General features: G+C 35.8%; 1 protein-coding gene across 5 annotated transcripts; it reads left to right on the plus strand.

Annotated features, from left to right (window-relative positions):
• Positions 1 to 7,670: 7,670 nt before the first annotated feature.
• On the plus strand, positions 7,671 to 13,396 carry LOC133694607 (cuscuta receptor 1-like). 5 transcript variants are annotated; one of them, XM_062116188.1, is made up of 9 exons: positions 7,673 to 8,166; positions 8,305 to 8,457; positions 8,583 to 8,744; positions 9,209 to 9,367; positions 9,705 to 9,839; positions 9,916 to 10,062; positions 10,916 to 11,803; positions 11,864 to 11,941; positions 12,069 to 12,290. In XM_062116188.1, the coding sequence occupies exons 1-9, from the start codon at positions 7,803 to 7,805 to the stop codon at positions 12,077 to 12,079; spliced, it is 2,097 nt and encodes a 698-aa protein (XP_061972172.1). In that variant the 5' UTR covers positions 7,673 to 7,802; the 3' UTR covers positions 12,080 to 12,290. The 5 variants fall into 5 exon arrangements, with proteins under 5 accessions (XP_061972169.1, XP_061972168.1, XP_061972171.1 ...); XM_062116185.1 differs by having other exon boundaries at positions 7,671 to 8,166; positions 11,864 to 13,396; XM_062116187.1 differs by having other exon boundaries at positions 7,672 to 8,166; positions 10,916 to 11,941.
• Positions 13,397 to 24,608: the final 11,212 nt, after the last annotated feature.

Genomic DNA, 24,608 nt, shown 5'->3' on the forward strand with positions numbered 1-24,608 from the left:
TTTAATAAGCTGGTTATTAAAGTCCAAATGCATGCTAAGACATATTTTTTTTAATTTTTGTTTTGTATGAAAACTTGATATGAAAATTTTTATATTTTTTAGAGACTTGTCCAAACAAAAAAAAAATCTAATTATTGGTCTGTCTAAGGTTTAAAAAAAATTTTCTTCTGTAAAAAGATCCTTATCTTATCGGGTAAAACCTTACCGTTCTAATGTCAATAAAAGAACTAACTTTTATTAGACATATGTTTTACGTATAAGTTTGTAATCCTAGATATTAAAAGAAAACAAAATATTTTTTTTGAAATTTTTGAAATATTAGCCTAGTTCTCACAACTTTAATAAGCTGGTTATTAAAATCCAAATGCATGCTAAGACATATTTTTTTAATTTTTGTTTTGTATGAAAACTTGACATGAAAATTTTTATATTTTTTAGAGACTTGGCCAAACAAAAAAAAATTTTCATTTTTTTCTATATAATTTTTTACAACATTTTAGAGAAAACAGGGTATTTTCATACCGGATTTGTATATTTATAGTATAAAAATACAAATTAATATTAATCAAAATTGGTATAAAAATACACGAGAAAATCAAAAAAAAAATTGAAAGGATTTTTGGAATTTTTTGGATTTTTGTTTTTTTTTGTTTATATATATATATATTGGGGGGGTTAACTAGGCCGACCCAGCTGAGATGGGTTGTGTTGAGCCGATATCGTCCCATCAAATCTTTTTTTCTTTTTTAAGGTCTGGGCCTATACCAGTCCATATATTTGGGCTGGGCCAGAACTGACTCGGCCCAAGACGGTGGGTTAATTATTCCCCCCCGTCCCTCCTTCCTGTATGCAGAATGAATTCTGCATGCAGGCGCGGCCTGAAGTAGGGGGAAAACAGAAGGGGAGAAGAGAAAGTTTGGGGGGGCAACCTGGTCGTAGCTAGCTGTCACGGTGGTGGTCATGCCGTGGAACACGACGAGCGGCCTGTGGTAGTCGCGGCGGAGCTAGTGGCGACAGGCGGTGCTTGCTGCCTTTCTCCTCCACTGTGCAGAGACACACGGGTCTCCTTTTTTTCTTTCCCTCTTCTGCTTTTATTTATATTATTTCCACTCCCTCGTCTCTTTTCTGTTTCTTCCCTCCTGGTTCTTCTTTTTTTTTTCTTTCCTCTTCTCTTCCCCTCTTCTGTTCTCCCCTGTTTTTCTTCCAACTCTCAAAATTCCCCCCTCCTGTTTTTTCGTCTCTGCCTCTATCTCATTTGCCTCCCCAAAACCATTCCTCCTCTAAAACGTCCCCAGCTTCTGTTATTTATAAGTGCAGGGGAGAGGTAGTCACCCTATCCTGTCCAAATGCAGGGTGTTAACACTAGCAAGAGACAGATTAAGAAGTCCACTTATTAAGTTGCAGCAGTGGCTATTAAATAGCCTTACACCGTGACAAAGGAAAATAACAAACTCACGATTTTACAGGATGCAATCGTGGTTAACAAAGGGAAAGAAACGTGTTCCTCAAACCAAGGAGGAATTATTCAACATAACTAAAAATAGTCCTAAGACTCAGGAAACAATCTGGAATATTTCAACATTTTATCATCCTCCCTTAAACTGAGTTCTGTCAGTTTATATTTGGAGATTCACACACACCCAGTAACCTTCGCATATTTAAAAAGATATAAAGCTTTAATGGCTTTGTTAGAATATCAGCAACTTGTTCTGTTGTAGAGCACGTAATTAGTTCTAATGAACCATCCTTAACAAGTTCTCAGAGAAAATGAAACCTGATATCTATGTGCTTGATGCAGCCATGCATTACGGGATTCTTTGAAAGTTTGATTGCTGAAATATTGTCACAATATACCTTTGTTGGAGTGTGTTGTGTCTGATTGAGACTCTTCAGAATTCTACTTATCCATACGACTTGGCATGCACTTGAAGCTGCTGCTATGAATTCAGCTTCGGTGGTGGATAAGGAAACAACTGGTTGTTTCTTCGATGACCAAGAAATAGCCCCTGAACTCATAAAAAAAACATAACCCGAGGTGCTTCTTCTATCATCTTGATCACCAGCATAATTGTTGTCCGTGTATCCAAAAAACTCTACATTTCCTCCCTTTTTGTAGAATATCCCGAAGTTAGTCGTGCCTTTGATATACCTCAAGACCCGTTTGGCTGCTAACAAGTGACTTTCAGCAGGACTTTCCATATATCGGCTAATCAAGCTGACAATAAACATCAAATCTGGACGTGTAGCAGTTAAATACATGAGACTTCCTACTATTTGTTTATAGAGAGTACTGTCAACTTTAATGCCTTCTTCATCTTTTGTAAGTTTAAAACCAGGAACTGCTGGATTATGAACTGAATTGCACTGAGCCATTTTAAATCTCTCCAGAATCTCATGTGCATATTTACGTTGACTGATAAATATACCATCTGATCTCTGTAATACTTCAATACCAAGAAAAAACCTCATTCTACCAAGATCAGTCATGGCGAATGCAGACATCATGAAATTCTTAAATTGTGCAAACAACATTTGATCGTTGCCGGTAAAAATGAGATCATCAATGTAAAGACACACAATTAGAATTTTACCTCCACCAGCAGTTTTAATGAACAAGGTGTGCTCGTATGGGCACTTTGTGAACCCTTCTTTGATGAAATACGCTTCAATGCGACTATACCAAGCTCGGGGTGCCTGTTTGAGTCCATATAAAGCCTTCTTGAGTCGATAGACCTTGGATTCGTGTCTTTTCTGTTCATAACCTGGGGGCTGATCAACGAAGACTTCCTCATTAATTTCCCCATGCAATAAGGCGGACTTGACGTCAAGTTGATAGATCACCCAACTGTTCTGTGCAGCAAGCGCAATGACAATTCGGATGGTATCCAAACGGGCTACTGGTGCGAATACTTCAGCATAATCAATTCCATGTTGCTGACAGTAACCTTTGGCAACTAGCCTTGCCTTGCCTTGTATTTGTCGACTTCCCCATTCTCATTGACTTTAGTTTTAAAAATCCACTTTACTCCTATACTCTTCCCTCCTGATGGTAATGCCGTGAGCTCCCATGTGTCATTCCTCTCTATGGCTTGCATATCTTGGTCCATGGCACTCCTCCATCTCTCAGACTTTGCTGCTTTTTCATAGGTCATAGGGTCACTGTCACCTAGCAGGGCCAAGAACATTGAATTTCCAGCTTCTTCATCGAAGAACCCTTGACCAGCAGAATAATCTTGCATCCAGACTGGTGGTTTCCTGATTCGTCCCTGATGCTTCAAAATGTTGCTATTTGGAGTATGTTGTTCCTCATCATCGACTCCAGGCTGCAATCCATTTAATGCAAACTCTTCCTCGTCAAACTCAGGCTCCTGTTCGCCTGAAATTGCTCCCAGTTCTGCAATTATTCCAGAATCACCTGAAATTGCTCCCAGTTCTGCATCTGCTCCAGAATCAGCTTCCTTTTCTGCTGAAATGGCTCCCAGTTCTGCATCTGCTCCAGAGTCAGCTTCAATTTCCCCATCATCCGTATCTGCTGTTTCTTGTGTCTCCCACTCAAGATCAGTCAATAAATTATGTTTGTGATTGTCATCCCAGCACCATTGTTGATCTTCTTCAAACACAACATCACGACTAACAATTATTTTGTTAGATGTAGGATTAAACAACTTATAAGCTTTAGATTCTTCACTTACCCCAAGCAGAATGCATTTTAAGCTTTTAGCATCCAGCTTCACTCTTCTACTGTCTGGTACATGCACATGGGAAACACAACCAAAAACTCGAAAATGATCCACTGAAGGTTTAATTCCACTCCATGCTTCCTCAGGTGTTTTGTTCTTTACGGCAAGAGTTGGGCATCGATTTAGCACATGCACAGATCAATTTGCAGCTTTGGCCCAGAAATTTTTAGGAATTTGTTTTGCGAACAACATGCTTCGCACCATATTCATAATAGTGCGATTTTTCCTCTCCGCAACACCGTTTTGTTGAGGAGTATAGGCAGCTGTTAATTGTTTATGAATTCCATGAATTTCACAAAAATTTATGAATTCCTGGGATGTAAATTCTCCCCCACGGTCTGTTCTGACAGCTATAATGCATGTCCCAGTTTCCTTCTCTACTCTTGCTTTATAACTTTTAAAGAAATCGAATGCCTCTGATTTTTCTGCCAAAAAATAAATCCAGATTTTTCTGCTAAAATCATCAATAAATGTAAGCAGATACCTCTTCTTACTATTGTAGCTTGGATTGATTGGTCTGCATATGTCTGCGTGTACCAGTTGAAGTGTGGTGGAAGCTCTCCAACTGCTTTTACTGGGAAATGGATCACGATGCTTGCAGTACAAGGTAAGGGAAAGATTCGATTTGAGGTAAATGGCATCGTGTTTGTAATTCCAGAAGTATTTTATGTGCCAGACTTGAAGAACAATTTATTAAGTCTCGGACAGTTTCAAGAAAAAGGCATGACAATGTTGATTCAGCATGGAAAATAGTAAGGTGTGATTTTCGTGTTAGAAAAATAGTATAAGAAAATAATTCTGGTATAAGTAACTCTAGATCAAATTTTAGACCTAGAGTGGATTATTGTGATAGAAAATGTTGTATTATCATGAAAAAGACTATATTTAGAATCATTGTGAGAAGAAAAAAGCCAATGTAAAAGAACTAAAGCTAAGGAGCAAGAAGTCTAGAGATGCTGCGATAATGTTTGTGAGGACAAAACAAATGATTTTATTTTTTCTTGTTTTTTCAAGTTGATAATCAGCCACAGATATTAATATTTAGTTAAATTAAAAATAGAGTTTTGTTTTGGTGGGACCCACTATAAATTGCGGTTATGACTCATGTTTAACAAAAACACAATTTTTATGCTTTGCAAAGTTGAGCCTCCACTGTTCATGTTCATGTGGACTGGATGGTTCCGGCTCAAACCTAAATGTATTAGATTGGGTTCAACCCAGTAAAAAAAAAAAAAAAATCCAACAAAATTTCTCAGCTATTGTGTTTTATTCAAAAAACTAGGGTTTAACATTATTCAAGGACACTACATAATTACATTAGAAGATCTTATGTTGACGTAGCATTTACAGAATTTGATCACAATCCCAATTTTATTCCTGATGATATTTTACCTAATATTGTTGCACGCTCAAGAAGTTATGAAAACTGTAGTCCTTGTCAGATGGTTTTCGTACGTGACAGAATTGCAAATAGTTTAATGAAACAATAAAAAATACTTTATATAAAGTATTGTTTATTTCATGATGTAATAGCAGTAGTTAAATCAATAATATTTCAATTAAAAACCATCAATATTAACATATGTCTTTTTTAGTTATTTTATAACCTCAATTTGAAAAGCATTCTTAACCAAACACATTAAACTACTTTTTGTTCAACCTCAATTTCAACCACAGTTTTAACCAAACATATATTTTTCCAAACCAACCTCAACTAAAAGTACTTTTTATAAAAACAATGTTTTTCAAACCATAACCATAAAAGTTACCACAATACCAAACACACCTGCGTTTGTTTTCGCCAGCTTTTGCGTTTGCGGTAAAACAAACGCAGCAAGATATTTGGTAACAAATCAAATTACGTTTTGTACTGCGGGGCCCACTAAAAAATTGAGTTTTAAACACAGTTTTTGTGAAGCGATTTTTACATGTTTTTTTAACCGAGTTTCGTAAAACCTTGTTTGTTTTTGCGATTCAAAAGTGCTTTTGAAAAAAATTAAATTTTTTTATTTTTTTTCTTTACTTTAAATTGATATATTTTGGTGTTTTCAGATCATTTTGATGCGCTGATATCAAAAATAATTTTAAAAAAATAAAAAAAATATTATTTTGATGCATTTCCAAGTAAAAAACACTCTGAAAAGCAACTGCAACTACACTTTCACCAAACATTTTATACATGTTTTTTGCTATACATAAACTTCAACCATAATTTTTACTAAACACGTATTTAAATTCAACTAACCACAGTTAATCATATTTTTTTAAAACTTATTTTTTTAAAAACCACAACCATAAAAACTACTTAAAAAAACAAACACACTCGCATTTTCTTCCTTCTTCCTTCTTTCTTATATATATATAGAAACTGTCTTACATGCATGTAGATATCTTAATGGTTGGGTTTTACAGTTTACACTTTCTAATTTATAAAACCAGGAGTAAATCACAAATATCAGATATTTTTTTCTTGGACCAAATTCATTTTGATGGGATAGAGATTGATGCGGTGGATAATTGGGAATCTTGACTTCACAGGTCTACGAAGAAGAAACACAAGTGCTAGTGGATGATGAGATTTAAGAGACTTGTCAGAAAATCAAATGTTCGAACAAATGAATTCCCAAGTCTACGCAGAAAAAAGCAAAGTAGCTTACACAACAAGTTGGAGGAACACCCCGTTCCACAAGCTTGAAGAAAAACATTAACAGACTAATGAAAATAATTGTAGGGCCCAAGATCAAATCAATTGCTCAAACAGTAATCATAATTTATTTTAATTATGTGAAATTTTTACGTTAAAGAATTTATGTTGGAAAATAATGTTTAATATTAAAAGTAAGCGGGGTTTGTTTTTTATTTGACTTTAAATATATCAATTAATCATGTTTTAGATAATATTTTCATCAAATAATTCAATATTACAGGATTAAGTTTAGTTAATCAAGTAATTTAACATATAGATAAATTTAACATAAAACTTTTTTTTTTTTTGCAAGCCATTGATATTGTCTTTCGTTTTCAATTTTATTGGCCGACACGGTGGTCTATGATGGTCATCTCTGCCCTAACTCTCTTCATTCAAACACATCAATATTTTAATGAATGCATATTTTTCTTCTTTCGTAGTTATATAAATATATTTATAAAAAAGAAAATGAATTTGTTTTGAATGGACTAATATCATTCAGATTAAGAATCCAACAATAATTAATATGGAAGTAAATCAGCCTAACAGATATTTCTTTCTTCAATCAAATGAGCAACAATTGATGATGTTGACCGATTTCACAAGTCTACGGAGAAAAAGAAGTGCAAGTGGATGATGAAGCTAGCGGCAAATCACTTCATTCCATGAAAAAAGTTAGGGAAGAAATTGTTGATAATACAAGTCATTTAATTTCTTATCTCTTCTGCCATGTATTCCACAAGATCAAATCAATTGTTCAGAACACATGACTTTCCATGTCTATATATGAAGAAAAACCAAAGTAGTTTACGCAACAAGTTGGAGGAATTAACTGTCACTGACAGTGATTGTGGAGCCCTAGACTTGATGCATCTATTGGATCCTCATAAATAAGAAAAAAGACAACCACTCACATTGACTTGGTGCATCTAGTACTGGAACCTAATATGTCAAAAAATAAAATAATGAATTTTCTTAACCACAAATTCACATATGGCTTTTTTCAGTATTGTTGTTTTTTTCCAAGTTTAATCACAAATCCACAGATCAGTGGGTATATTTAGTATTGTAGTTTAATCACAAATCCACGGACTAATTTTTTTTTCATTTTTACTATGTGTCAAAGTCAATTGACTGTATGAAGAGAGCCAAAGTGTACAGTATTCACTGTCCCAAATACACATAACACTGCTTAATTAGTTCTCGCTACTGTGCTCATTAACATTCACTATTTATTGAAAAGTTGATTTAAATTGAACAGAATTTATATGTCAAACGTAGTATAAATAGGACCTCTATGGTTGCCCGAATGCACATATGACATAACAAACAACAATATTCTACGTAGTACTTCATAGAATTATCTATCTAAGATGATGATGAAAAAAATGGGGGCTTGGATGTTGCTAGCATTATTGACTTTGGTTGGCGACTGGTGTGGTCGTTGTTATGGGTGTTTGGAGGAAGAGAGAATTGGTCTCTTAGAGATCAAAGCTTTGATCGACCCAAACAGCATTTACATGGGAGATTGGGTGGAGTACAGTAGTAATTGTTGTGAGTGGTCTCGGATCGAGTGTGATAACACTACAAGGCGAGTGATCCAACTCTCTCTTCGGTATGCAAGGGATCAGAGTTTGGGGGATTGGGTTCTCAACGCATCTTTGTTTCTGCCTTTTAAAGAACTGCAAAGTCTTTATTTGTCCGGTAATGGACTGGTTGGTTGCTCTAAGAATCAAGGTCAGTTCAATGCTTCTGTTCTTGTAATCATAAAATAAATTCATATCATTGTGTGAATCTTATACTGAGATTACGCTGATGAAGTGGCTAGCTGGTGTTTAATGTCAATTATCTTGCTTTGATGTGTTTCTCTTCCAGGCTTCGAAGTCCTATCATCAAAACTGAGGAAACTGGAGGTACTTTACCTAAGTGAGAACCGATTTAATGATGATATAAGCATTTTATCATGCTTCAATGGGCTTTCCGCTCTCAAGTCTTTGGATCTGTCAGGCAATGAGATGACAGGATCAGGTAATTTCTATGTTGACCGTTTAATTATTTAGCTTTGAAACATTTTCTTTTCTCCTTGTCATATGATTTAGCTTCTATGCGTTTATTTCCTTCCAATATGCTTAATTTTGAGAAACATCATGCAGGTCTCAAAGTCTTGTCATCAAGGTTGAAAAAGCTGGAGAACCTTGACCTAAGAGGGAATCAGTGCAACGATAGCATTTTTTCATCTCTAACTGGGTTTTCATCCCTCAAGTATTTAAATCTATCAAGGAATCAGCTGACAGGATCATCTACTGGTATCAATAGTAAGTTGCATTCTCTTAAGAAAATTGAGGACTTTATATCTACTTAGTAATTAATGATAGCATTAATTTCATCTCTAAAGATTTATAAATTGTTTTTCTAATAAGACCGGAAGAGATCAAAATTAGGATGATTAAAGGTATTGTTACAGCTGTTATTATGGTCACCGTCAGTGCAGATTAATTAGGGTAGCTGGCAGATGCATGGACACGTGTTAGAAGTTGTTAAGAGTCAGTTAGAGTTAGTTAACAATATAATAAATCGTGTAATGATGCATGCGGGGAAGTATATATATAATGGTAGGAGGATTACGCACGCAAGAAATAACAGAATCATTCCTCTCTGCTTCATTCTGTTAGTTAACAATACACAAAATGGATACTTCCACTCTATCCTTCTTGACCAAAAAACGCAATCTTAATTAAGGCATAAAATCAGTACCTAGCTTCTGACCATTTTCTTTCAGGTTTTCAAATGCTAGTCTCAGGGTTGAGGAAATTGGAGGAACTGGATCTAAGTGACAATAAATTGAACGACAGCATTTTATCATCTCTCAGTGAATTTTCATCTCTCAAATATCTAGATCTATCAAGCAATAGGTTCACAGGATCAACTGGTCTCAATGGTAAAGTTGTAAATCATTCCTACCTCGAATGGCATTCCCTCGTGAGGTTTAATAATTACATGTGTATTAACCCTTAAGTAATTGTTTGGATGAAGCCTTAAAAAGGCTTTATATAATTAATTCTTTATCGAGTGAAATAATTTGAAACTTACATATACACGCTATTAACTTTTGTTCAATTTTTAAAAAATAAATGAAGGTGCATATTTAATTAATAAAATTTTAATATTATATTAAAAATATTTTAATTTTAAAACTTAAGCTATGTCTTGTAACATTATAAATTATTTAATTATTGTAAATTATTATTATTGATTAATTGTTCTCTCTATCACAGGTTTAAGGAATTTAGAAACCTTGAATCTGGAAATGATTGACTTCAAGGAAAGCATTTTGATAGAGTCATTGGGAGCGTTGCCATCCCTCAAGACCTTACATGCAAGTTTGAGTAAATTTACACACTTTGGGAAAGGTCAGTGACAGTTTTGGTGCCTAAAACAATATGATATTTATAATATATTGATGGATTTATCTGATCTGTTCCACAGGGTTGTGTAATTCGTCTAGCCTTGAAGAAGTGTGGCTCGATGGTTCTTCTCTCCCAGCAAGCTTTCTTAGGAACATTGGACACTTGTCTACTCTTAAAGCCCTATCATTGACCAGAGTTGACTTCAATAGCACCCTACCTGCTGAAGGTAATTCTACAAAAGAACAATTATAAGAGTATTGAAATCCAAATAACAGTTGTTCATTAGATATTAATTTGTGTTATATCTATGTTTTATTAAACTAGAAGTTTACTCCCAATGTTACGTATAGAAAAAGGATAAAATCTCTAAAATTTCTCAATCTCTAAAATTTCTGTCTTAAATTTAGGGTAGCTGGCAGATGCATGGAGTCAGTTAGAGTTAGTTAACAATAGAATAAATCGCGTAGTGATGCATGTGGGGAAGTATATATATAATGGTAGGAAATAACAGAATCATTCTCCTCTCATTTATTTCTCTGTTTTCCTTCTTCTCCTCCCCTGCTTCTCACCCTTCTGCTTCATTTTGTTAAGCCAAGCTTAACAGATTATTATATTACAATACACAAAATGGATACTTTAAGTCCATCCTTCTTGACCAAAAACGCAATCTTAATTATATTAATTTAAGTCCATCCCTCAAGACCCTTTCTCTCAGGGATACTAATTTAAGTCAATATTGAAAGGAATGGCTGCTCTGTACCACCACTATTTTCATCGTATAGGCACAAAAATTTCTAGGCCTAATTAGAGAACAAAACCGATCGGATAAAAGATTATAACTATTTTCATCAAAATGGGACCGCATAATTATAACTATTGTCTGATATTAAGAAGGCACCATAACAACAAGTTTTCTACGAAATAATGGACAACTGCCTGCTCACAGAATTTTGTCTCTGGAAAGCTAGAATATATGCTAAATGGCACCCTGCCTCACCAAAGTAAATTAAATCACCAAAATAGTACATCATTGATATATTCCTATTCCCTTAACATGAACATATGGATATATTCTGCAGGCTGGTGTGAACTGAAGAATCTTGAACACCTATCTCTCTCAAGAAACAATCTAAAGGGCGTACTCCCTCCTTGTTTTGGAAATCTATCATCTCTACAATCCTTGGATTTATCCGACAACCAATTGGAGGGGAATATTGCCTCTAGTCACCTTTCCCATCTTCCGCAGCTTGAATACCTCTCAGTTTCAAATAACTACTTTCAAGTTCCAATATCATTTGGTTCATTTATGAACCTCTCCAACCTCAAGATCTTTGTATGCGATAACAATGAGCTAATAGCTGCACCCAGTTTTCAGCCTTTAGTTCCAAAGTTCCAGCTTCGTGCTTTTAGTGCTTCAAACTGTACTCCAAAACCACTCAAAGCTGGATTTCCAAACTTCCTCCAGAGCCAACATGATTTGGAGTTTGTTGATCTATCCCACAACAAATTCGTTGGAGAACCTTTCCCATCTTGGCTGTTTGAGAATAATAGATTGTTAAGTCGACTATTTTTGAGAGACACCTCATTTATAGGTGGTCCTTTGCAGCTGCCACAACATCCAACACCCACCCTTAAGACAGTAGATATGTCTGGCAACAGCATACATGGTCCAGTTGCAAGGAACATATGTTCGATTTTTCCACGTTTGAAGAACTTCATGATGGCTAACAACAGCCTCACAGGTTGTATTCCTCCTTGTTTTAGGAATATGAGCTCTCTCGCATACTTGGATCTTTCCAACAATCACATGTCTTGTGAACTGCTTGAGCATAATTTGCCAACCTCGTTGTGGTTTTTAAAGCTGTCCAATAACAATTTCAAAGGGCGATTACCACTCTCTGTGCTCAACATGACTGACCTACGTTACCTCTTTCTCGATGGAAACAAATTTAGAGGACAAGTACCAGGTACCTTTTCTTTTGAATCATCCCTTGAGTGGTTGGATATCAGTAACAATCTTTTGTCAGGCATGCTTCCAAGGGGAATTGGGAACTCTTCAAAATACCAACTCGAGGGAATTGATTTGTCCAGAAATCGTTTTGAAGGTACCATTCCAAAGGAATATTTCAATTCTAATTGGCTTAAATTTTTAGATCTTTCTGAAAACAATCTGTCTGGGTCATTGCCGTTGGGCTTCCATGCATCAGATTTACGCTATGTCCACCTTTACAGGAATCAATTGAGCGGTCCACTGCCATATGATTTTTATAATCTCTCTTCGTTGGTGACATTAGATCTCGGCGATAACAACTTAACTGGGCCCATTCCAAATTGGATTGATAGCCTTTCGGAATTGAGCATTTTTGTTCTCAAATCTAATCAATTCAATGGGAAACTTCCTCATCAGTTATGCTTGTTAAGGAAATTAAGCATATTGGATCTTTCAGAAAATAATTTTTCTGGTCTGTTACCCTCATGTTTGAGAAATTTAAATTTTACGGCATCGGATGAAAAAACTTTGGATCCCCCTAGTACGGGGATACAAGATGATGGAAGCTGGGAAGAAATATTTGCATCCATAGGGGGAAGAGAATTTCCTCTTGATGACAAAATTTGGTGGCCAGAGATCAGTGTAAAAATATCTGTGGAGCTTACAGCAAAGAAAAATTTCAACACTTACGAAGGCGATATCCTTCGTTACATATCTGCTTTGGATCTTTCTTGTAACAGATTCACTGGAGAAATCCCGACAGAATGGGGAAACTTAAGTGGGATATATTCTCTAAATCTGTCACAAAATAATCTCACTGGATTGATCCCTTCATCCTTCTTCAATCTGAAGCAGATAGAGAGCTTGGATCTTTCACACAACAACTTGAATGGGAGAATTCCTACACAACTCGTTGAACTGACCTTTCTAGCAGTTTTCAACGTGTCGTACAATAATTTGTCAGGAAGAACACCGGAGATGAAAAATCAATTTGGTACCTTTGATGAGAGCAGTTATAAAGGGAATCCTCTTCTTTGTGGACCTCCATTACAAGACAGTTGCGACAAAACAGAATCACCATCAGCGAGAGTGCCTAACGATTTCAACGGAGATGGTGGCTTCATAGACATGGACACTTTCTATGCCAGCTTTGGTGCGTGTTACATAACTGTGGTGTTGACAATTGCAGCAGTACTGTGCATAATTCCGCATTGGCGACGCAGGTGGTTTTACTTCATTGAAGAATGCATTGACACTTGCTACTGCTTTTTGGCTATAAACTCTCCCAAGTTGTCCAGATTCAGAAGGTGATTGGATCTTATCAGGAGCGTGGGGGCTGCTTTCTGAATTTGTTGTAATCCTCTGTGGAGAAGCAGTCGCATTCCAAATCAATGGTTGCTCACTGCATGTTTAGCAATTTGCCTGTGAGAAGTGATCTGTGGAAGTGTTCTTGTTGCGTAGCCTTTCTGTTTTGATGTGACTTGTGTTTGTCCTTGTGCTTGTATCAGTATTTGTTTGTTTCTTTGTTATGTCTTAATTTTGTTGAGCAACCAACCAATATTTCTTGGCTTCTTGTGATTTCTATATCCCTAATAATATTGGAATTTATTCACAATTGTAATAGTTTACAGTATCGTATTTTCTCAATTAAAAAAATAATTGATAGAACCGAAGGAATGTGGTAAAGCAATAATTTTGTTTGCTGAAAGAACATAAGTCTAAACTTAAAACAAGGCAATATTTTATTTATTTATTGAATAATCAGTATTTACCTATTTTGGTAATTTTCTCAGCCTTAGTTATTTAAGCCTTACTTGTGGGCTATTTTGAACATCAAGAGTTTATTTCAGATTTTTCTCTCCTGTTGGGTCTCTTTCAAGCCCATTTTGCACTTAATTTTGAATTCTTTTAATTAAATCGGTTTTAAACTTTTATATCAACAATTGGAGTATTGTTTTAAGATTAGATTATTTAATTGTAATTTTTCTGAGAGTTTTTTTTCTTTATTCCTCTATAATTTCAAGGCTATAAGAGAACCCTAATTCATTCACGCCTCATGAAATTCAATTTGGCCAGTAGTGGTATAAGGAAACGAAAAGATTGTTAGAAAAATTAAGAATTTTGAATGTTTCATTTTAAAATGGTGACTACTTTTCAATTTCAGATTGTTCAATCTTCTATTACTTGTTTGCTTCTTGTGATTTATACTACTGTGACAGTCAATCTTGATGATACAAATTACCTGTTCCAATTTTATACTTGGCTCCTGCAAGCCTGCAATTGAGGGGGAATGTAAAGATATCAAAGGCTCTAGTCCTGCCACATGTCAAAAGATTAGAGAATGAAATGGTTAGAATGTTGTTAGTAGTTGTTAGTCTTGTTTGTCAGTTAAGAGAATCAGTTAGTATTATTTAGTGAAGAATAGATAATGTGAATGAGCTTCCTACTGTAGCAAAATATAAACCAAGCTGTTGAGAGTATTGAATTTAGATTGAGCTCCCCTTTCCAGCTTCCTACCTGAATTGGTTGAAATGATTCATTTGAGATACTTAAGTTTAAGATGGACCATGATAAGTGAGCTTCCAGAGTCCATAAGAAAGCTCAAGTACTTGGAAATACTTGATTTGAAAGGGAGTCTTGTATCTTCTTTGCCTGCTGGGATCACACAATTGACATGTCTTTGCCAGCTCCGTAACTATCAACACAGTTTTCAGTCATCATCGTTCTTCCCAGACTCTCATAAAATGAGAGTTCCAACAGGAATAAGAAGATTGACGAGCCAGCAGAAATGGGGAAGTGTTGAAGTGAATGAAGATTATGAGTTAGTCAGGGAGTTGAGAAAGCTAATTGAGTTGAGAAGGGAATGGATCTCTGTTATATTTTGTGTTGCTTCTCATTTTTTTATCCTCACACAAAAAAGAAAAAATGCAAAGAAATAAAAAAATTATCAGAAGAAAACAAAAATATATAGAAGTAAAACAAAGATATAGGGACGCCCAAAAAATGATCAAAGATTAGTTGTGGAAGTTCAAAAATATAAAAATTGAAATTGAACAATATGTTTTCAATTCAATTGGAGGAAGAAAAGTTTAAAATCAGATGTTTAAAGACTCAATTAGATTTTGTTGAAAGATTAATTGAGTTTATGAAAGGTTAAATTGCAAGAAAAAATGATTTTTAAGTCAATTTTGCCTTTAATTTGAAGAAATTAAAGTTTGGGGGTCGTATTACAATTTTTAAGAGTTAATTTGATCAAATCAAGGGCTTAATTGCATAAAAATTGAAGTTTGATGGCACTTAAGGACTTGATTGAAGAAAACCAAAACTAAGGACCAAACTAGAAAAGGCACGTAAATATAGGGGATGGAATTAACCAAATCAGGGGCTAAATTGAAGAAATTGAAAGTTTGTTGATCAATTGAGGGTCAAAATGCACAAATTCAAAACCAAGAACCAAAGTGAAAAGAGCAGTCAACTTCAAGGCTAGCTTTTGAATTTGGAAGGGATGTAATTGAATTGATTCTTAAAATCAAAATCTCAATTGAGGGCTTGATTGAACAAATTCAAAATTAAGGACTGATTTGGAAATAAAAGGTTTCTAGCGCCATTTTCTTTTAAATGAAACGACGAGTTTCGTTCAAAACGAAGTTGCATCATTCACTATTCACATTAAAAAACAGAGAGAAAACGGTGTCATTTTGTATGGCACTGTACATCTTCTCCTTCCCCTGGACACACTACAGGCAAGGGAAGAAGAAGATTGTTCCCTTACTTCCCTTGCAGCGCCACTCTCCCTCTCTTCCAAAAACCAACAAGACCCACAACCATGGCCTACTACCAGATGAAAAAACAGAGGGGACAAGCCCTGCGGGTAGCTATCTAATGACCGTCTGGCCACCCTATCCCTGCGTCATTATTGGACAAAGGTAGTAGATCTCTCTCCCCTTTCCCCCCTTATAAATACCAGGGGACAAGAGAGGAAAGGAGGAGAAAAATAGGAGAGAGAACAAAAGAGGGACGGAAAAAGAAAAACAGGGGGAAACATAGAAAGGAAAAGAAAGGAAAACAGACGAGAAAAACAGAAAAAAAACAAAAAGGAACAACAAAGAAAAGGAAAAACAGCAAACAAAAAAAACAGAGAAGGAGAGAAGAAAAGCAGTCTTTCTCTCTCTATTTCTCTTACTGTAAGCTGCATCACCACCGCAAAACACCGATATTCTTCCTCCTCACAGCCACCAGCATCACCGTAAGCCATCACATGTCCGCTTCCCCCTCTCCTTCTCCTTCTTCTTCTTCTTCTCCCCCCCAATCTTCATTGTTCTACTAATGAACAGTGGAGAGTGAATTATAATTCACTCTCCAATGTTCACATAACATGTAAATAGTGGAGAGTTATTATTCCTAGGTCGGACTAATGCCTGCCTAGAACAAAACATCTGGGTCGGGTCCAACCTAATCCCCCTCAGTATAGAGTATATTGGGCTGAAATCGGCCCAACCCCTAATTCGGGCCGATATTGGCCCCACTCTGCTAGGCTAACCTCAGCCTAGTCGCTTTTTAGGTCGACTTTGCGCTAATTCCTTTTAAGTCAGACTTGGCCTAACCAGGGTGGGCTCAACCCATATAATTGGGCTAAGCCCATCCTAATATATTTTAATATATAATTATAATTATAATTATATATTATATATAAAAAAACAACAAAAAAATCCAAAAATCCTTTCAAAAAAATTTGTGATTTTCTCATGTATTTTTCTACCATTTTGTATTAATATTGGTTTATATTTTTATACTATAAAGATACAAATCCAGTATTAAAATATCTGGTTTTCTCTAAAATATTACAAATATATATATATATATATATAGAAAAACAAAAAAAAATATCTTGTTTTCATGCATACGGTTAAGTCTCTTAAGCTTATAAGAAATTTTCATATCATATTTTCATACAACAAAAAATTCAAAAAATATGTATTAACATGCATTTTGATTTTTAAAAACCATTTTATTAAACCCATGAGAACTAGACCAATATTTTAAAAATATCAAAAACATTATTTTGTTTTCTTTTAATATCTGGGATTTTAAACATATACATAAGACATATTATTAAAATTAAATAAGAAGTAGTTCTTTTTTTTTTACTTTAGAATAGTTAGGTTTTATCTGATAAGATAATGATCTCCTAACTGAAAAGGATTTTTCTTAAACTTTTGATAGACCAACAATTAGAAAACACAACAACACCTTAGTATACATTACACAATAAGCAATGCAGCTTACCTTAGGTAGAGTGTATTAGGGGTGCTAATATCTTTCCTTTAAGCAACCAGTCCTCGTTGTTGTAACCCATTTTTGGGTCCCCCACAAAATATATATATAAAAATATATATATATATATAGCCAAAGGAGGTTAAGAAAAATAACAGGAGGCAAAAGCGCTCAGAAAATGGTCGGAAAATACAAAGATTGGATTTTTGACAGTATATTCTTGAAGGAGGAGAGCCCTGTTGGGGATGAGAATTTGAAATTTGAGGAGGAAAGCCCAAATTTGGATGTTTATGGACTTGATTGGATTTTTAAATGAATTTATAAGGGATTTGATTGCAAGAAAATTGATTTTTAAGTCAATTTGGGCTTTGATTAGAAGAAATTTAAGTTTTGGGGCCAAAATATATTTTTTAGGAATTTATTAGGTCAAATCAGGGGCTTAAATGCATAAATATTGAAGTTTAAGGACCAATTAGGGACTTAATTGAAGAAATCCAAGACCAGGGACCAAAATTGAAGAGGCGCGTAAATGGAGGGGCTGGAATTAATTGAATCAGGGGAATAATTGAAGAAATTGGAAGTTTATTGATCAATTAAGGGCTCAATTGCAGAAATCAAAGGCCAAGGATCAAAGTGAAAAACGCGGCCAAATATAGGGACGAGGTTCGAATTCGGCAGGGATTCAATTGAAGGGACAAGATAATTGAGGGCCGATTTGAAATTTGGCGCGTTATGGCACCATTTTTTTAAATGAAACGGCGCGTTTTATCCAAAACGACGCCGTTTCATACTTAAAAAAAAAAAAAAACAAAAGGCTGAACGGTGCCGTTTTGAACGGCACTGTTCCCCTTTCTTCTTCCCCCCGAACATGCAGCGGGGAAGAAGGAAAAAGAAACATTTGTTTAAGTTGTTGGTCCCTCTAGCCCACCGACCAACCCGAGGCCCCATGTCGTTGGACCACCGACCGAAGACGTTGGCCGACCACCCGCCGTGCTGCCGAAACCGAGGGAGGCACGCTTGGATAGCGGCGCCCCGACCAGCCGCCGCGCGGCTAGCTGCTCCCCATGCTCCACAGTGAAAAGCCACTCACTTGGCTCTATAAATAACACAAACACAGCTGCATTGAGGGGGGGGAAGGAAGAAAAAAAAACGGGGGGAGAGGGAAGACCCGAAGAAAAAACAGAAGAGAGAGAAGAGGAGAGAGAAACAACCAAACAGGGGACAGGGGCACCGAAACCCAGCACTGAGAGGAAGGAAAGCTAGAAACCGCGAGGGAACGTAGAAAACAAAAATACAGCAACGAACCGGGAGGAACGTCGCTGAGCCGTAGGAGACCGGAGCACCGCTTGGAACTGCCGTTGGAATCACAGCGCCGCTTGACACCGCCACCAACCTCCACCGGAGCACCGGCAACGCGACCACCTCCTCCACGCCAGGTACGGTTTTCTGTTTTTTTCCTTTCACCTCTGCATTTAGTTTGCAGGCGTCGGCCTCCTGCATGCAGAATCGTTCTGCATGCAAGAGGCGGGGGGGGGGGAGAAAATAATTCTCCCCCCCGCTGGGCTGTCTTCCTGGGCCAGCCCGATGCTGGCCCAGCCTTGCATGTCTGGGCCGGTACCGGCCTAGACGGAAGAAGCATTTTAGTTTGGGCCGATCTCGGCCCAAATTCGTTTTGGGCCAAGATCGGCCCAACATCTTTGGGGCTGAGCCCGGCCCATCCCAGTTGGTTGGGCCGGACCAGCCCAGCCCATTTAATATTATATATTATATATATTATTTTGTTTTTGTTTTATTTATATATAGATATATATATATATATATGAAAAAATTTTAAGAAAATTCTGAAAAACTTATTTCAAAAAATATGTGATTTTCCGTAATTTTATTATTATTTTTGATTAATATCGGTTGGTATTTTTATACTGTAAAGATACAATTCCGGTATTAAAATACCCGGTTTTCGTCAAAGCGTCACAGATTTTCAAAAAAAAAATGTCTTTTGCTTTCCAAAAATTTTCTAAATACCTTTAAAAATATTTTTGATTTTTTCTGCATATTTTTATCAAAGTGGATTAATATTTGGTTGTATTTTTATACTGTAAAGATACAAATCCGGTATTAAAATACCCGATTTTCGTCAAGACATAAAAAAATAAAATAATTTTAAAATGTTTTGTTTTCATGCATACGGCCTAGTATCTCCAATATATATATATATAAATATTATAACATCATGTTTTCATACAACAAAGAAAGTTTCAAAAAAACAATATATGTATTAGCATGCATTTTGGCTTTAATAACCAGTTTATTCAAGCCATGAGAACTAGGCCAATATTTCAAAAATTCTAAAAAAATATTTTTGTCTTCCTTTAATATGTGGGATTACGAATTTATACGTAAAACGTATTCCTGATTAAATATGTTTTTTTACATTGACGTTAGAACGGTTAGGCTTTACCCGATAAGATAAGGATCTCCTTATTGAGGAGGACTTTTCTTGAACCATAGACGGACCAACAACTAGGAAACACAACAAGACCTTGAATTTTATCAGACAAATAAACAATGCAGCTTACCTTTGGTAGGGCGTATTTGGGGCGCTAATACCTTCCCTTTACGCAACCAGTCCCCGTACCCAATCTCTGAGACCAGTTAGGGTTCCTAGTGACCAAAATACTATGTGGCGACTCCCATTCCATTTTCTACCAACAAAAGACAATATGTTTTGTCTCCCCACATTTGCCAAATAGATACCATACACTTTCCTAGATTTTTAAAAAGTGGAATTTCGTCGCGACGCCGCGCACCCGCGACACTCGTGTCCGATCTTTGAGACCAGTTATTGTTACTAGTGACAAAAATACTAAGTGGTGATTTTCATTCCCTCTCTCCACTAATAAATGACAAAAAATCCTTTTCTACTCCATTTCTCGTTACCACCCAAGAGGACAATCACGTGCGACACTTTGGACAGGTTGATTAATTTGTTGCTTATTTATCACGCTATGTCATGTAGCTTTTAGTTATTATTTTGAATTCTAAAAGATAGAGACAGACTTTTTGAAGACATGGTTTTAGAGTTGAATTTTGCTGCGTAGACTTTTTATTTTGCGTCTCTCTCTCTCTCTCTCTCTCTCTTCACTTATGTCTTAAAACATTAACCAAACACAATCTACTATCAAATTTAATAGTTTTACTGATTAAATTTTTTTTTCAGTATTTACACTCATAATTTGTCGGTGTGTATATTACCAATGGGCTAATGGATGGAAACAATCTGTCAGAAAAACTCTCATCTGTAATTTATTGTTTTCAGTAATAAATATATTGATGAATTTACAGACGACAAAAGCACATAAAAAAATTATTCACTACATTCTATTGATATCTTTATCAGTAAACTTAACATATCATCGACAAGAAAATCATATGTAATGTCATCAGTGTTTTTATTTATCCATCGATAAATATAACATCCCCAACAGAATACCATTTGTAATTCTATCAGTGAGTTAACCGTAGAAGTGATATTTGCAATAGTTATTTTTCAACTCTCTCTAAATATACAAACAGAGTTGTTCCTTCAGTAACCCCGTTAGTGGGGTGTGTGTGTGTGTGTGTGTCTATATATATATATATATATATATATATATATATATATATAAGTAGAAAAATAATTAAAATAATATAAAAATCAAATATGTATTACAAATTTAAATATTTGTACGTTCAAATACAATAAATCTAAAATAGAGGCAGTATTGGAGGAGAAGGAGGCTAGTCGTCATCGGGATCGCGGGGCCAATTAGAAGGTGTGCATGTACCACCCATCTGTGATATCATCTTCATTACCAATCAATGAAGTTCTTTATAATTAGCATTGAGTCATTCACATTTTTTTATTAAGATGAGTTATTTGAGCATGTATTCGTTGGTATAACATCACAACGAGCTTGAGAGTTTGAGTGGTTAGAATTGAATGTGAGCATCCAACTGTCGCACGTCAAAAATCTCGGCGCGGCGTCGGCTGGCGATTTTTTGTTATATTGATTTGATTGTTTTGCTTGATTGGTTCGTTGGAGTCGCCACCTAGTAATTTATTGAGGGCTACTAGGAAACCTGATGTACTGGTCTTGTCAGAGATTCACGGGAAAGGGACTGGTTGTGGTTAGGAAAGGTATTAGCACCCCTAACGCACCCTACCTGAGGTAAGCTGCTTCGTGGACTTGATGTGTTTTTTTTAAAATAAAATTTTAGCCCAATTCTAAGGCTTTGATAAATCAGTTATTGGTTCCCAAAACATATGTAGATACATGTTCTACATTTTTATGGGAAATACAACATGATTTTTATCTGTCCTTTAGATATTTGTGCATATAAATTAAAATATTAAATTCATTTTTTTTTATTCAATAACATACATAAAAAAAATACACAAACACACACAATCTCTTTTTCTATCATTGTTCTCTTTCTTTTCTTTTCTTTTGTTACATCCAAATTCACTAACATACAAATAAAAATTCAAACTAAACAAATATTACATTAATCAATTTGAAAATTACAAAATAAACCCTCAAAAACATCCTAAGGCTTTTGGAACAGTGCACGGGAACAGTGCTGGAGAATTCTGGGCATCTTCTGTGTCCATGAACAGTGGTGGCGCGTCTTCCCACGCGCCACCGTCACTGGCGGCGCGTGGGCTCACGCGCCGCCGCTGGAAGCTCAAACGAACAGGGGATCGGCAATGTCCTCTTCCCCTCCGTCTTCCCACGCCAGCGGTGGAGTCCCCGTCACCTGCAAAAAACCAAAAAAACACACTCAAGGTAGTCGGTTCAAATTTTTCTTTCCTCTCCAGATCTGAATACCCTCTGTTTTATTTCTTCCTTTTAGTTTGTTTCCCTCTGCTGGTCGCAGATCCGGCCGGTGGTGCTGTCATCCGTGGCAGCTGAAGCTGCCCTTGAGATGGGGAAGGCTGTCTGGTTGGCGGGTTTTGTGCTGATGGGGAGGAGATCGCCGGGTCTGTGCAGTGAGCGGCTGGAGGAGCAGAGGAGGAAGGAGCGGCGTTGCTGTGATGGGAAGGAGACCTCACTGCTGGACCTGTTTCAGGTGGCTGGTGGATCTGTTTCTTCGGGCATGGAGATCGGCTGTTGCTGCTGGCCTCTGTCGGGTGGAGCTGGAGACCGTGAGAAGGAAATGGGGAAAATGTTGGATGTGCTCTGGACGTTGATTGTTGTCAAGAGGGAGAAGGAAAATGAGGAGAGGCAGGGGGTTTTGCCGTCGATTCTGGTTTCTTTTGGCCAAGGGGCTGTGAGCGGCTGCTGGGTGAGGGGGAGATGGTCGGCTGTCAAGAGGGAGACGAGGACGATGAAGATGGAACTAGGGATAATATTAAAAAAGACTGGCATGAATCAAGCAAAGTCGAAGACCAGAGATGATATCCTTTGATCTAGAAAGAAACAGCATTTGTAATATATATTACAGAGATCATAGCTATTAAACCTAGCACAGTTCTGTATAAATTTTTACAAATCATGCTGGAAATCTAACTTGGTTCATGTTTCATTTCAAATGGTATTAGATATTGATTTAGTTAACTCAACTCTAAAAAATATTTTTAATTTTTTTATTAGAACAATATTATTTTAAAATTAATCAAATAATTTTTAGATTAATCTAACAGTTTGATAACATAGGTTTTAAATCGAATTAGATTCATGTCAGGTAAGATAATTATGATAGATATAAGTTTCTATAAAAACCTAGCATAGTCTTATGAATCAACTCAATAATCAATAATTAGTTGATCTAAAATTTGATTCAAATTATTTTGAAAATTGATCTAGTTTAGTTAACTCTTTTTTTTAGCCATCAAAACAATCTTTTATGTCATAGATAAATATAATAACTTAACAACCTAGATTTTAAATGAGGTTGGATATGGTTGGATCCAACTTGTGAATTAACCTAAGAACATAGATCTTAAATAAGGTAAGATTTGGGCCTGGAGATAAATTCTTATGACATGGCAGGAGTGGATATTTGTGAGATACGAAATCGCATAAAATGAGGAAATAGTGGGGATAGAATGATAATTAACCCCACGAACCAAGAAAGTTCATAGAATAGGCCAAAGAGGTCTATAGTCACTAGCTAATGACCAACACACAAAAAGAAAAAAAGCTCATATTATCATGTGCCTAAATGGTCCTACACTACTACACATTTTCAAGTGCTACCGACCCCCTCCTCGCCCCCACTCCCACCAATGAGTTCAGCTTGCATGTGATATACGAACACTACTTATTGTAAAGGAAAACCCTGCCCTTTTCCGAACCCAGAAATCCCCTCTCTTAGCTACTCATCTTCAGCTTGAATATTAAGATTATTTCATTCTTAAAATATTTTTTAAAAAATCACACGCATATATATAAGATTTTATCTTGATTACCATGTAAATTGGTTTTAAAATAATGCGCATTGCTGGCTTAAAAGGTAAAAAAAAAACCACTTAAAAAAAATCTTATATCACACACATTTATATAAGATTTTTTTTTTTTTTTAAAAAAAAAAAACCGTATCTCTTGCTCACGAAGCAACAATTGGGATTAAGTTTTGATACCCACGTCATCGTGGTAAGAAGAAAGACAATATTGTGGTCTAAGACAGAGTCGACTAGACCACACCCTACCCTTGTTGGGTTCTCCTTTAGGCACACCACTTTCTCATTTAAGGGCTAACACGTGTGCTAAGGCTAAAACGCAGTTGTCGATTTCAATAGAAACATGTGGATGCATATGCCAAATGGGGTTAAGGAGCTAAATTGTCATGATGAAGAAGATTGAATTATTGACTAAGGACCACATGCAATCTTGCTCTTGCTCTTCTTTTGTAGACTGCCTTGTTGCGAAACAAATCACAAATTACCCGTGTTTTTATTCAATTATATGTTATACCCACAAATCCTCACATGTATCCATGTGCCTTCATTTATGAACATATTGTTTTCTTCCTTTTGTTTTGCCTTTTGATTCATCAACATCATCAATTTCGTATAAAGATTATGATTGCAAGTGTTCGATAATATTATAGTAATTTTTGTGGATATAATTTCTATTTTTTTTTAAATTGTAGCTTTTATTTAATCCAAGTTTTTCTCGTAATTTAAAATATAAAGTAATTTAAAAAATAAAAATAAAAAATCAAACAATTTTTAAGATTATAGTTAGCCCAAAAGTATATCCAGCAACAAATTGTCAAATATAGTGTACTTGTGTTTGAAATTGTAGTTATGTTAACAAGAAAGTCGATTTTTAAGTAACTAATCGGTAGGTTTCAAATGAATGAAAAATGAGTTTTTGGTGTGTTTAAATACAATATTAAGACAATAAAAGAAATCTCATGCTTTTGAAAACTCATTCCCAATTTCCAACTTGTCAAGATTAAGGGAAAACATTATACAGGAAAATTAGGTGATTCAGCTCATTTATGCTGTTCTTCGAGAA

The sequence above is a fragment of the Populus nigra genome, chromosome 5 (genome assembly GCF_951802175.1).
Source record: "Populus nigra chromosome 5, ddPopNigr1.1, whole genome shotgun sequence".
NCBI classification, from domain to species: Eukaryota; Viridiplantae; Streptophyta; class Magnoliopsida; order Malpighiales; family Salicaceae; genus Populus; species Populus nigra.

What these genes read in the sequence shown, in the direction of transcription:
- LOC133694607 (XM_062116184.1), top strand. Translation starts at nt 7,803, where the DNA reads ATGATGATGAAAAAAATGGGGGCTTGGATGTTGCTAGCATTATTGACT. An exon ending in CAATGAGATGACAGGATCAG is followed by an intron (nt 8,458 to 8,582) that starts GTAATTTCTATG and finishes AACATCATGCAG; the next exon opens with GTCTCAAAGTCTTGTCATCA. An exon ending in ATCATCTACTGGTATCAATA is followed by an intron (nt 8,745 to 9,208) that starts GTAAGTTGCATT and finishes ATTTTCTTTCAG; the next exon opens with GTTTTCAAATGCTAGTCTCA.